Source organism: Rissa tridactyla, chromosome W, assembly GCF_028500815.1.
Source record: "Rissa tridactyla isolate bRisTri1 chromosome W, bRisTri1.patW.cur.20221130, whole genome shotgun sequence".
Classification (NCBI taxonomy): domain Eukaryota; kingdom Metazoa; phylum Chordata; class Aves; order Charadriiformes; family Laridae; genus Rissa; species Rissa tridactyla.
Genome location: NC_071496.1, coordinates 6,266,652 through 6,279,907, shown reverse-complemented (window position 1 = coordinate 6,279,907; position 13,256 = coordinate 6,266,652). Strand labels below are relative to the sequence as shown.

The following is a 13,256-nucleotide window of genomic DNA, read 5'->3' as shown; positions in this document are numbered from 1 at the left end:
TCACAAATTTGAAAGTGATAGCAAGAATTTACCATGTAGTCAGGAATTCCTTTTTTTAAATGGTAATAAAGTCTTTTCAACAGTGTATCACAAGTAATTAATGTATAAAATGATCATAGGAAAATTCAGGCTGGAAAGGACCTCAGACAGTCATTTAGTCTAACTTCCTGCTACAAGCAGGGTCAGCTAGAGATCAGATCAAGTTACTCAGCGCTTTATCCAGCTGAGTCATGAAAACCTCCAAAGATGGAAACTGTAATACCTGTCTTGGCAACCTAATCTACTGCTAGACTGTCCTCCTGGGGAAAAAGTTTTTCCTTCCATTTGGTCAGCATCTGTCTTGTTTCAATTTATAGCCATTGTCTCTCCTCCCACCGTGTACCCACCACTGTGAGCAGTCTGGCTCTATCTTCTCCATAACCTCCTCATCATAGGTATTAGAAGGTTGATACTAGGTCCCCACACACCTTCTCTTCTCCAGGCTAAATAAGCCCAATTCCCCGTGCCTCTCCTCACAGAGGGGCAAGTGCACCAGTCCCCATAATCTTAGTGGATCCTCACTGAACTGATCTCACTCCAGTGAATCAATCCTTTTCCTGTATTCGGAGACCCAAAACTGATAACACTAATATTGTCTTTTTTTTTTTTGAGCTAAGCTTTCAACTAATTGCCCATACACACTGAGTTCTTAATAACATGAACTTAAGAGACATTTCTGGATTCTTTCTATTCTAAAATTTCATGTATGACTAAATATCATATTCTACCATACGCATTAAAATCATACACAAAATTACTTTTACCATACAATCATAACTAATGAATTAAAAAAACCCCACCCACTTCTTTTTAAAGTGCATTAAAGACTATGAGAACTAAGTATTCAGTAATGAAACATATTGTATTTGACACAAATCCAAACTAATACAGAAAAAGGAAACAACGAGGCAAAAGGAGTCAAAGTGAAATGACCAGCAGCAATGCCATGCTGGAAATCAATGCAGCACTGTTATTTGCTAAACAATCATCTAAATGCATTGTGCAACAGAATAGATGTATATGTGCATACCTCCTCTGGGCAATGAATCGTTAAAGAAACCTTCAATGGCTTCACATGTACTCCCATCTCCTCCACAAACACGGCATCTATCTTCCTTAGCATCAGACCCCAAAATATTATCACAACCTACATGCTGAGAACAGATAAGAACAAATATTTTAACAGAATGATGGTTTCTTGCACCATTATCTTCATAGTTTTTTTGAAGTGTTTCCCTCAAGTTTGAGATATTCAGTTGTTCTTTTTATCTACTCTGTTTTTGAAAGCTATTACCGTAAGTGGGTTTTCGCTTACCAGAGGAAGAAAATAAAAAAGTAGAACAATCCAAATTTTGGGTTGTTACCAAATTATTGATTATTGATTAATAAATACTTTGTATTTCTACTGCGACTTTCAGGAAGGGATTTCACAGCATTTTACAAACAATGTAATTATTACAGTTATCAATAAATGATTAGTGACTTTTTATTTAATATCACAACAGCTAATTGTGTTCCATCTATATTGCTTTGTTAAGGGAAACATTTGCTGTGTGTTCCTTAAACATTTATGCAGCATAAATAGTATTATTATTCCCAAAGGTATTTATAGCTTCATAGACCATCTTTCCACATTCTCCAGGCAAAACTTGCAATTATTTTTATAATGTTGAACATAAAGTGTACATTACTTCACTGTAAGAATGAATGTAGAATGAAATTTAGCAAAAGACTGAATTACATGCTGTATTAGATAGGATTCAAAAGCCTTTGGAAAAAAGAGAGGTGTCTATAACTGATCATTAAAAGTACATTACATTTCTGATTATGAGAAATCTATATATGGTGAACGATTAACTTCCTATAACTGATTGATTCATCCCTATTACAAGTAGATTGTAAACAGAACAAACACTGCAACTTGCCAATTTTTTCTGGGATTTATACAAAAATGAAGGCAGCTACATAACTTGGTTTACTGTCTAGCAATATTATCTACCATCTTGTAAACAGGTAATACATAGGTCATAAGAGAAGTTAAAATACTTTAAATAATTTACAAAATAGAATAGTATTATTCTAACCATTATTTTAATGTGCTTTTTTTTGTTAGTTTACTAATACATGGCAAATGATTTTGATCTCATCATATTATTCAATAAACATACATCTTCAGCACTCAATTTAGCAAAGCGCATAGCATCGGGTTAACCTTTAGTTATGTTAGTGGTCTCAGTGAAATCAAATAATGTTTAGAGTCACCAACACTGTTCAGATGTTTAGACTTAAGTACATAATTAAACACTTTGCTAAACTGAAGCAGCAGTGGGATGAATATAACCAAAAGTATGGCACAGACCTCCAATTCTCTGAAAATTCATGCAACGCAGTTCTATAGGAATGTTACAAGATAATCAGATTCTTAGTAAATGACAAATACTTGCATCATTATATACTTTTTCATCGAACTACCAAGCAATAGTGACAACTTTCTGTTTCAATTACATTAAAAGCAGAATTTTTTGCAACAGGATGAACTAGTTAGAGAAACAGATTAGTATGTTCACATTTACTGTTTTTCAACAAGAGTGGTGTTCTAATCGGAATGATGGAACAGGCTTTGGAACAGGGCAAGGAATCTGTTCATCTCCTGTTGCCCTTTCCACCAATTCTTCAACAGAAACCACAAAGCAATAAAAAAGAAGATGAAACGAAGAATTCTATGAATGTCTGTGAGAAGTTACTGAAATTCAAATTATTTGTCTTATTTATGCAATACTTTTTTTTCTTTTTGTCTCAACCTTACTCTTTCATTAACAACTTGATTTTTAAACACTCCCATTTCGTATAAGTAACAAACAAGTCCCATAATTAAATGTAGGAGAGAGCAGAAACAACAAAGTAAACCAGAAGTATTATATAAAACATTTGTAACCTTGCATTCTCCATTGATACAGATATCCAGTGAATCAGCATTGCACTGAGTCCCATCTATTACTGCAGGAGCACGTTCAGTGTAAAAATTATAACCTTCAGCCAAGCAGTTTAATGCACATGGTTTAACCCCACCTGGACAACAAAAACAAAGAAAATTAAAAAAAAAGGAATTCTTGAAAACTTGAATTATTTAAAAATATATATGCATAAACAGATCTGAAATGTATAATCTTATCTCATACCTGACATGTATAATGTATACACTTTGTTTTACTTCCCTTTATTGATTTCTCTACTTGACTCTTCTTTCTTGCAAAAAAGATTATTTCTCATAGTAAGATATGGCAAGGATGGCTGGCTCCAAAATGTTTTCATTATATTAATATGACCCTAATGACTATTGAACAATTTAAAACAATAAGGATACCACTTCATCATTTGAAAAACATGAATAACAAAAGAATGTAGTGCTAGAAGCATGTCAAGGTAAATTTCAAAAACAAGATTAAAATATTTCAATTAGGAATTTAGTCCTATTACTTGAATTACACTACAGCTCAGACCACCTGATCACAATGGTCCTTTTTAGTATTTTGATCTTAAAAACTAAGAATAAAACCATTCAATCCAATAAAATATAAAAGGACAAAGGGGAACATGGACTTATTCACTCAGGGTTTAGAGTAGGAAAAGATAAAATAATCAAAGGGCAACCTACGAACTTTGAACAATGACAGAAACATAACTAAGCTTGATTAAACTGTCCCAAAGAGAAAAAGAAATTACAACCCTCTTCCCAGCGCCAAAATACCCTTTTTTTGCACAGTGCGATTATTTATAATTCAATTATCAAAGGAGTCTTTAGAGACTCTCATAAATGCTTTTTCCTCTTTCTCCTTTTCCTACTCTTCTGACCTTAAGGAAGGAAAACTTATATTGAGGTTTTTTATACTGAACTCGTCACCATAGCATCAAAGGCACTTACAGATCACTTATGTAATCTCTAATTCTATTGCAACTGCAGGTGGAGAAGGGCTCCATGTTTTGAAGTGGAGTCCTTCCAATGATGCTCACTCCCCTTCACAGTAAACCAAAACTCTACCAGAACAGAGATGGATCTTCTGTAATATTTTCAGCAGTTGACAAAAGTACAAGCTTAGCAAACTTCACTCATTGTATCTTAATCGAAACATTCAATTTACAAACATTAATTTATACATAACATTTATATAATTTTGAAGATGTCACATATGATAACATTTTTGCAAAGCTACACCATACCTCCAGTGTAGGGTTTCCAGTTATAATACTTTCCCCGGAAAGGCATATTGTCAAAGTCCGCACATTGTTTTTCTCGAAAATCACGGTCCCCTGGAGGACATGGCTAAAATAATAAAGATGAAAAAAGGTTAATTTCTTCTGAATATCAACATAAAAGGAAATACTTTTATGCTTATATTACAAACATAATCACGCAAGAGACTAGGAGGTGGTTCCCTGCTTTATCTTGCTTTATCTGATTCTGACACTTGCTATACTGCTTTACAGTTGAAGTGTCTATTTTGCAATCTTAGGCTGGCATGAAGTAACTGAAGTAATTTAAACAAAGGTAAATTATATAACAGTTTCCATAAAACTGGAAAATCAAAACCATGTCAAACTATGCTTCATAATCAATCCATCAACTATCTCCTTATAAACACACACAAAAAACAGCTGAAAAAAATTAAAACACAAAATCATTTTGGTAAGAGCTCTAGACTTGGTTGTACTGTACTAAGCAGCTGTACTGAGATATGTTTTTAAGACATTGAGAAAAAAATTAAAATATTTTCTAGAGAGATGTATCAGCTTTGCTTACTTGTAGTCTCCAAGCGTGAAGAAATAAAAACTACTTTGATTTAAATTTTCATTACTTCGTATTACCAATTACAAAACTGAAAAATAGCTTTTTTTACTTGGAATAGGTATAAGTGAAATCAGTCTCAGGAAAGAATTGTAGGAGAAACTGAATGCTTTGCTATTTCTCAGATTTTTCATCAGCAAGTTCAAAATAATAATGACAACTAATCTTGAATACACACAGAATTTAGATAGTACATTAAACATTGTTATCAATGTTTAAGTACCTGCTGAAATTGCAAGCTTCATCAGATGAGGTATTTGAAATACAGATTAAAATAATTTTTAGACTGAAAGAGAAAAGAATTTGTTTGACAGAAATTAGAGGTGCTAAAAGATATTACTATTTTATGAGCAAGAGAAAAGTCCATTTTATGTCAGTTTTACTAGTTTTCCTACATATCTTAGCATTGTTCAGGAATCTGAAATGCATTCAAGAGAAAGGGTCTGTATAAACAAGCATGATAAAAATTTACTGCACAATGCAAATATTAATATAATTATAATTCTCAGTATACATTAATCTAGCAAGCCCATTGCGATATAATTCAGAAACTACAGAATTTTTCTCCAATTTTGAAGCTGTTATAAATGAAAATACTGGACATTAGACAGTACTGAAATTTTAATTTTTCTCTATATATCACTATTATCTCCTAATTTAAAATACATTTTTGAATACAATATGCTTACTGGTAATAAAATAGATACTGTTGCTACTTTAATTCAATAATCCTTCAGATCATAATAGTGAGAATAAAAATAACTGTATGTAAATATAATAAGAATTTAAAAAAATATAATAATTAGCAACACAAATTAAATTTGCCTCTTTGCATCATATTCTCCAAGCAGTAGAAGGACCAGTCTTGACCTACCACAAAGCTTGAGCCCAAATATCTCTGATAATGGTCACTACACCCTATTCAGTCCCACATGCTTACACAGCTGATATTTTAACTGCATCAAGTTACCCTTACAAGTTAATTAAATTACACACCACCACCACCCTCAAATTAAATTATTTTTCTAAATAGTTACACTAGGACAAAACAATAAAATAGGAAGATTAGTATAAAGGAACACAACTTCCACATTTATATTCTTAAAAAAAAATATCTTACAATCTGATCTTTGAGATGCAGTCTTACTTCTCTTGTTTGATAGTGATCTTGGATGAATTTTGAGGTAACAATATCATCTTCATAAATGATCTGAACGATGGGGAAGACCATACCCTCAACAAACTGGGAGGACTGATTGATACATCAGAGGGTCATAGAATCATTCAGGTTGGAAAAGACCCTTGGGATCACTGAGTCCAACCATCAACCTCACTCTACAAAGTTCTCCCCTACACCATATCCCCCAACACCACATCTAAACGAGTCTTAAACACATTCAGGGATGGTGACTCAACCACCTCCCTGAGCAGCCTATTCCAGTGTCTGACCATGCTGCCGTCCAGAGGGACCTTGACATGCTGGAGAAATGGACCCTCAGGAACCTCATGAAGATCAACAAGAAGTGCAAAGTCCTGCACCTGGGGAGGAACAACCCCATGCACCAGTACACATGCTGGGGGCTGACCAGCTGGAAAGGAGCTTTGCAGAAAAGGACCTGGAGGGCCTCGTGGACACCATGTTGAACATCAGCCAGCAATGTGCTCTTGTGGCAAAGGTTGCTAATGGTATCCTGTACTGCATTAGGAGGAGCGTCAACAGTAAGTCCAGGGAGGTGATCCTTCCCCTCTACTCAGCACTGGTGAGGTCACACCTACAGTACTGTGTCTATTTCTGGGCTTCCCAGTACAAGAGAGACATGGCCATACTGGAGAGAGTCCAAAAAATGGCCACAAAGGGCCTGGAGCATCTCTCATATGAGGAGAGGCTGAGAGAGCTGGGACTGTTCAGCCTAGAGAAGAGAAGGCTCAGGGGGATCTCATCAGTGTGTAGAAATACCTAAAGGGAGGGTGGAAAGAGGATGGAGCCAGGCTCTTTCCAGTGGTGCCCAGCGACTGGACCAGAGGCAGTGGGCACAAACGGAAACACAGAAAGTTCTTCCTGAACATCAGGAAATACTTTTTTACTGTGACGGTGACCAAACAATTGCACAGGTTGCCCAGAGAAGTGGTGGAATCTCCCTCCTTGGAGATATTCAAAAGCCATCTGAACATGGTCCTGGGCAACCTGTTCGAGGTTTGAGCAATGGGATTGGACAAGACAAAGTCAAGAGGTCCCTTCCAACCTCAGTCATTCTGTGATTCTGTAAGCAAAGCTAAGTCTTTCTTTTACCCTATTAAATACTGATTCGGTTTTTGCCACAATTTAAACTGCTAAAATCACTGTATCCTCGTTTCTCCTCAAACACAGCTACACACAAGCATGCTTAGCCTGGAATCTCACTGCTGACATGAACAGCTGGGAATACCTGGGAGCAGTTAAAGGGACTGTGGGAACAAAGTCATTCATACAATCTCTGTGCTTTCTTGATATTTTATCTGGGTTTTGGCAGTCCTGCAGATTAAATTCTGGTTTCCTATACTGCAAGTACTGTTAAATTAATTTCATAAAATAAAATACCAAAGACATCAAAGCTTTTACATAGAATCATCTAGGTTGGAAGAGACCTTCAAGATCGAGTCCAACCTAACACTGCCAAAACCACCATTAAACCATAGAATCATAGAATTGTTAGGGTTGGAAGGGACCTTAAAGATCATCTAGTTCCAACCCCCCTGCCATGGGCAGGGACACCTCCCACTAGATCAGGTTGCTCAGAGCCCCATCCAGCCTGGCCTTAAAAACTTCCAGGGATGGGGCTTCCACCACCTCTCTGGGCAACCTGTTCCAGTGTCTCACCACCCTCATGGTGAAGAACTTCTTCCTAACGTCCAGTCTGAATCGTCCCATCTCTAGTTTTAATCCATTCCCTCTAGTCCTACCATTATGCAACATCCTAAAAAGTCCCTCCCCAGCTTTCTTGTAGGCCCCCTTAAGATACTGGTAGGCCACTATAAGGTCTCCTCGGAGCCTTCTTTTCTCCAGACTGAACAACCCCAACTCTCTCACTCTGTCCTCATAGGAGAGGTGCTCCAGCCCTCTGATCATCCTCGTGGCCCTTCTCTGGACACGTTCCAGCACATCCATATCTTTCTTGTAGTAGGGGCTCCAGAATTGGACGCAGTACTCCAGGTGCCTAAGCACCACATCTACATGTATTTTAAATACCTCCAGGGATGGTGACTCAGCCATTTCCCTGGGCAGCCTGGTCCAATGTTTGATAACCTTTTCCGTGAAGAAATTTTTCCTAATATCCAACCTAAACCTTCCCTGGCACAACTTGGGGCTGTTTCCTCTTGTCCTATCACTTGGTACTTGGGAAAAGAGACCAACACTCACCTCTCTGCAACCTCCTTTCAGGTAATTGTAGAGAGCGATAAGGTCTCCCCTCAGCCTCCTTTTCTCCAGGCTAAACAACCTCAGTTCCCTCAGCCGCTCCTAGACCCCTCACCAGCTTCGTTGCCCTTCTCTGGACACACTCCAGCACCTCAATGTCTGTCTGGTAGAGAGGGCCCAAAACTGAACACAGTACTCAAGGTGCAGCCTCACCAGTGCCGAGTACAGGGGGACAACCACCTCCCTAGTCCTGCTGGCCACACTATTCCTTACACAGGCCAGGATGCTGTTGGCCGCCTTGGCCACCTGGGCACACTGCTGGCTCATATTCAGCCAGCAGTCGACCAACACCCCCAGGTCCTTTTCTGCCAGGAAGCTCTCCAGCCACTCTTCCCTAAGCTTGTAAGGCTGCATGGGGTTGTTGTGACCCAAGTGCAGGACCTGGCACTTGGCCTTGTTGGACCTCATACCATTGGCCTCGGCCCATCGATCCAGCCTGTCCAGATCCCTCTTGCAAAGCCTTTCTACCCTCAAGCAGATCAACACTCCCACCTAGTTTGGTGTCGTCTGTAAACTTACTGAGGGTGCACTCTATCCCTTCGTCCAGATCATTGATAAAGATATTAAACAAAACTGGGCCCCAATACCGAGCCCTGGGGAACACCACTTGTGACCGGCCACCAACTGGATTTAATTCCATTCACCACCACTCTCTGGGCCTGGCCCTCCAGCCAGTTTTTTACCCAGCGAAGAGTACACCCATCCAAGCCATGAGCAGCCAGTTTCTCCAGGAGAATGCTGTGGGAAATGGTGTCAAAGGCTTTACTAAAGTCCAGGTAAACAACATCCACAGCCTTTCCCTCATCCACCAAGCAGGTCACCTTGTTGTAGAAGGAGATCAGGTTTGTCAAGCAGGACCTACCTTTCATGGACTCATGCTGACCGGGCCTGATCACCTGGTTGTCCTTCATGTGCCACATAATGGCACTCAGGATGATCTGTTCCATGACCTTCCCAGGCACCAAGGTCAGACTGACAGGCCTATAGTTTCCCGGATCCTACTTCCATCCCTTCTTGGGGGGGGGGGGGTGCCACATTTGCTAACCTCTAGTCAACTGGGACCCCCCTGGTTAGCCAGGACTGCTGGTAAATGATGGAGAGTGGCTCGGTGAGCACTTCTGCCAGCTCCCTCAGTACCTCATAGACTTGTGTATGTCTAAGTGCTGTAGCAGGTCACTCACCTTTTCAGCATTTCCCCTTGGATTATGGGGGCTTCATTCTGCTCCCTGCCCCTATCTACTAGCTCAGGGGGCTGGGTACTCAGGGAACAACTGACTCTACTACTAAAGACTGAGGCAAAGAAGGCATTAAGTACCTCAGCCTTTTCCTCATCCTTTGTCACTGTGTTTCCGTCCCCATCTAATAAAGGATGGAGATTATCCTTAGTCCTCCTTTTATTACTAATGTATTTATAGAAATGTTTTTTATTGTCCTTAATAGCAGGAGCCAGATTAAGTTCTAGTTGGGCTTTGGCCTTTCTAATTTTCTCCCTACATAGCCGCACAACATCTTTGTAGTCTTCCTGAGTGGCCTGCCCTTTATTCCAAAGGCCATAAACTCTCCTTTTCTTCCCTGAGTTGCAACCATAGCTCTCTGTTCAGCCAGGCCGGTCTTTTTCCCCAACAGCTTGTTTTATGGCACATGGGAACAGCCTGCTCCCCTACTCCTGCACGTTTAAGACTTCCTTCTTGAAAAAACATCCACCCTTCCTGGACTCCTTTGCCCAGCTGCTTATAGAATATATTATCTGTCTCTCCATTCTGGTTTGGTGGTCTATAACAGACTCCCACCATGATATCAGCCTTGTTGGCCCTCCCCCTGATTCTCGCCCATAAACACTCAACCCTATTGTCACCATCATTAATCTCTTGACATTCATAACACTCCCTAACATACAGGGCCACCCCACCACTTCTCCTTCCTTGCCTATCCCTTCTGAAGAGTTTATAGCCATCCATTGCAGCACTCCAGTCGTGCGAGTCATCCCACCACGTTTCTGTGATGGCAACTACACCATAGTTTTCCTGCTGCACAGTGGCTTCCAGCTCCTCCTGTTTGTTGCCCATGCTGCATGCATTAGTGTAGAAGCACTTCAGTTGGGCTAATGGTCCCACCACCTTTTTGTTGGGAGAAGCCCTAATTCCTACCTGACCATTCCCAGGCACAGCTGTAGTTTCTAACCCATCAATAACCCTCGCATCTCTGCTGCTGCATGGATCTCCATCCCCTACATTCACTGAGTATGTAACCCAGTGTCTTTGTCTCTAAAAATGCAAATCCATCAATCTGTAGACAGATTTGGTGACCTCTGCAATAAAATAAGTTTCCGTTTTAGTGGCTACGTCCTCTCAGTAAATAATGACAAGTGCTAGCCCTTATCTAAGGATCTTGCTCTTCATCCAAATCATTAATTTGAACTCTCTGTATGATTAGTTTGAATCCAGTTTCAGGTGGATTCAGTAAAGTTTTCAAGCAGTCCTTTTGAAGACTAGTTACCAAATGATAGCCTGAAACCTGAAACATTCTGTATAAGCATAAAATGCAACTTAAATTTATTTTTGTTCCATATTTTTCCTATCTTTTTTAATATCTCACTAATACCTGAGAGGAAGTAAAACTAAAGGCAATGTCCTCAAGAAATGAATTCAAAATCACAGGTACAGAAATGCAAAAAGGTTACTGCAAGGTAAGCTACAGTATGCATTTACAAAACGTCTGCTCTTTGGCACTATCTCTCTGCGTACGCACTCTTCTCCCAAAATAAATGTGCAATAATTGCTTCTCTTTATTGGGTAAAACAGTTCACTTTTTTCATGGAGTTACAGTATGTACACAGATAACTCTTGTCAACCAACAGGCTGCTTGTGTTTCCAAATGCTCTTTTAGGAGACTGCAAATCATGAGGTAGGAATCTAACAAATGTAGAAGAACTTATAATCAGGTCTGAAGAATGTCCTGAGAGGATGATGATGAAACAATTAAAATTTTGAGTCAAAAAAGTACTGACTTTAAGAAGAACATCAAAATTTTTAAGACTGAAGCAAAAATAAATAATCTAAAGAGTGTTGACAAATCATTGAATCAGTGTTGACATGACATCAAACACCTTATCTCACAGAAATATGTTTAGCTTGGAGCTTCAAGTCAGGTAGACTTCAGTAGTTGAAGTCATTGGGTTTCCTATTAACAAAGAGCTATACTACACCTCACAGAAGATGAGAAACACAGCCAGAAGGGTGACAGCTGAAACTCAGGTACCATTCCAAGAGGTAGCCTCTCACATGAATGCATTTAGGAAAAATAGGCTTGAAAATTATGAAAGCAATGAACAATATCTGTGAATGTATGCATAAAGAAAGGAACCAACAAAAATCACTTGCCTACATTCTGTTAAGAGAAAAAACTGAAGAACAAGAATCTTTTAAAGGTATGTATACATACATACTTCTTTATAAATAAAGCATTCACAGAACCTGCAAGCAAAACATGTTTCTTATCCTATTTTTAAAATTAGGAAGCTATTAGATTTAGATGTATATGAAATTAAGCTTCATATCCTATACATATTTTAATGAGTTACTTTGAGTAACTATGTGCCTTGCAATTCTATTAGCATTTTGGTTTTGGTTTTGTTTGTTTGCGTTTTTGTAAATTAAAAATGCCTCGGTTGGAAAGATACATAATTTTTTGTAAGGTATAGTGTGGTTGGTGGAAGAAACTAAGTTTCTGATGAGCGTGTTCTTTCTACCACCCTTTTGTTTCCAGAACTCATTAGCTAACGTTCTTTTCTGCTGATCTCAATGTTTCCATTAGCAGATGCCTTTTGAATTAAGAAGTCATATATGGCTTTGGAAGTCTTTGATGAGGACTATACCTAGTAGGAGTGTGTGCACTGTTTCCAAAGAATAAAAATGGTCAAAAGAAAGGGCAAGAGAACTAACTCATCTGTGAAAGAAAAATGAAGTAAAAATGATTTTTTGTTGTTGTTTATAAATAGTAGGAGCTTTAGGGAGTGCTACGTTTAAAATTACAGATGGGCAATGAATGTTGACACTGCAAAAAAAAAAATCCAACAGAAAAGATGTACTAACAACCCAATTTTCATAAAAACAATGACAGATTTGCATACTCTTGATGGTTATATTAATCAAACATGCCATTCCATTAAAAAGTCAAGCACTAAGGACTAAGTAAAATTACAAATCATAAAATTGGTTCTGTTTTACCTCAAACCAGGACAATAAATCTTGAAAAAAAATCTACTAGTCTCAGCATACTTAGTTATTTAGAACCCTAAATATTACTATAGAAGTAATGGACTAGCATTGTCAAAACCATTAAGGCAGGAAATTTAAACTTCTGTAAGTCACAATATGTTTATGCACTGCAAAACCATACCCAAAAAATATGCTAAAAATGATTCACAGTCAAACTGTAAGAACAGTATTTCCAAATTGCCTGGCCTCAGTCTGCTATTGTTCAAGATTTGTTTTTAAGACCTAGACAATGAAATGCAAAGTTTGCTTTCCAATTTCCTGTTTAAATTATTGATTGAAATCTGAGGATAAGTAGGGAACACATATTTTGGAATAGAGTACTACAATTAAAATATTTTTATAAATTGGAGCTGTGGTTTGAAATAAAGCAATGGATGCAAATTACTACACTTGGGTAGGAACAATCAACTGTGCAAGCACAAACTGAGGAATGACTTCCTAAATAGCAACTCTTTAGAAAGGGATTTGGGCATTACGGATCAACACAGACTGAATAAATATTGTCACTGCTCTAAGAAAAGCAAACATATACTGAAATGAATAAACGGAATCTCATCACTAAGATGACAAAGTACTAAGATGACTTGTACTTAGCTCTGACAGGCCTCAGCTACAACCCTGTGCAGAGGTTTGGGCACCACGC

General features: G+C 38.4%; 1 protein-coding gene across 1 annotated transcript in view; it reads right to left on the bottom strand.

Annotated features, from left to right (window-relative positions):
* LOC128901951 (A disintegrin and metalloproteinase with thrombospondin motifs 6-like) overlaps positions 1-13,256 on the bottom strand; it is a 175,204-nt gene that overhangs the window by 39,357 nt on the left and 122,591 nt on the right. Inside the window, exons 14-16 of the mRNA XM_054184152.1 lie at positions 4,258-4,360; positions 2,975-3,108; positions 1,070-1,193 (exon numbers count right to left, since the gene is read on the bottom strand). Coding sequence (XP_054040127.1) covers positions 1,070-1,193; positions 2,975-3,108; positions 4,258-4,360 — 361 coding nt within the window. The remainder of the gene's footprint in view (positions 1-1,069; positions 1,194-2,974; positions 3,109-4,257; positions 4,361-13,256) is intronic.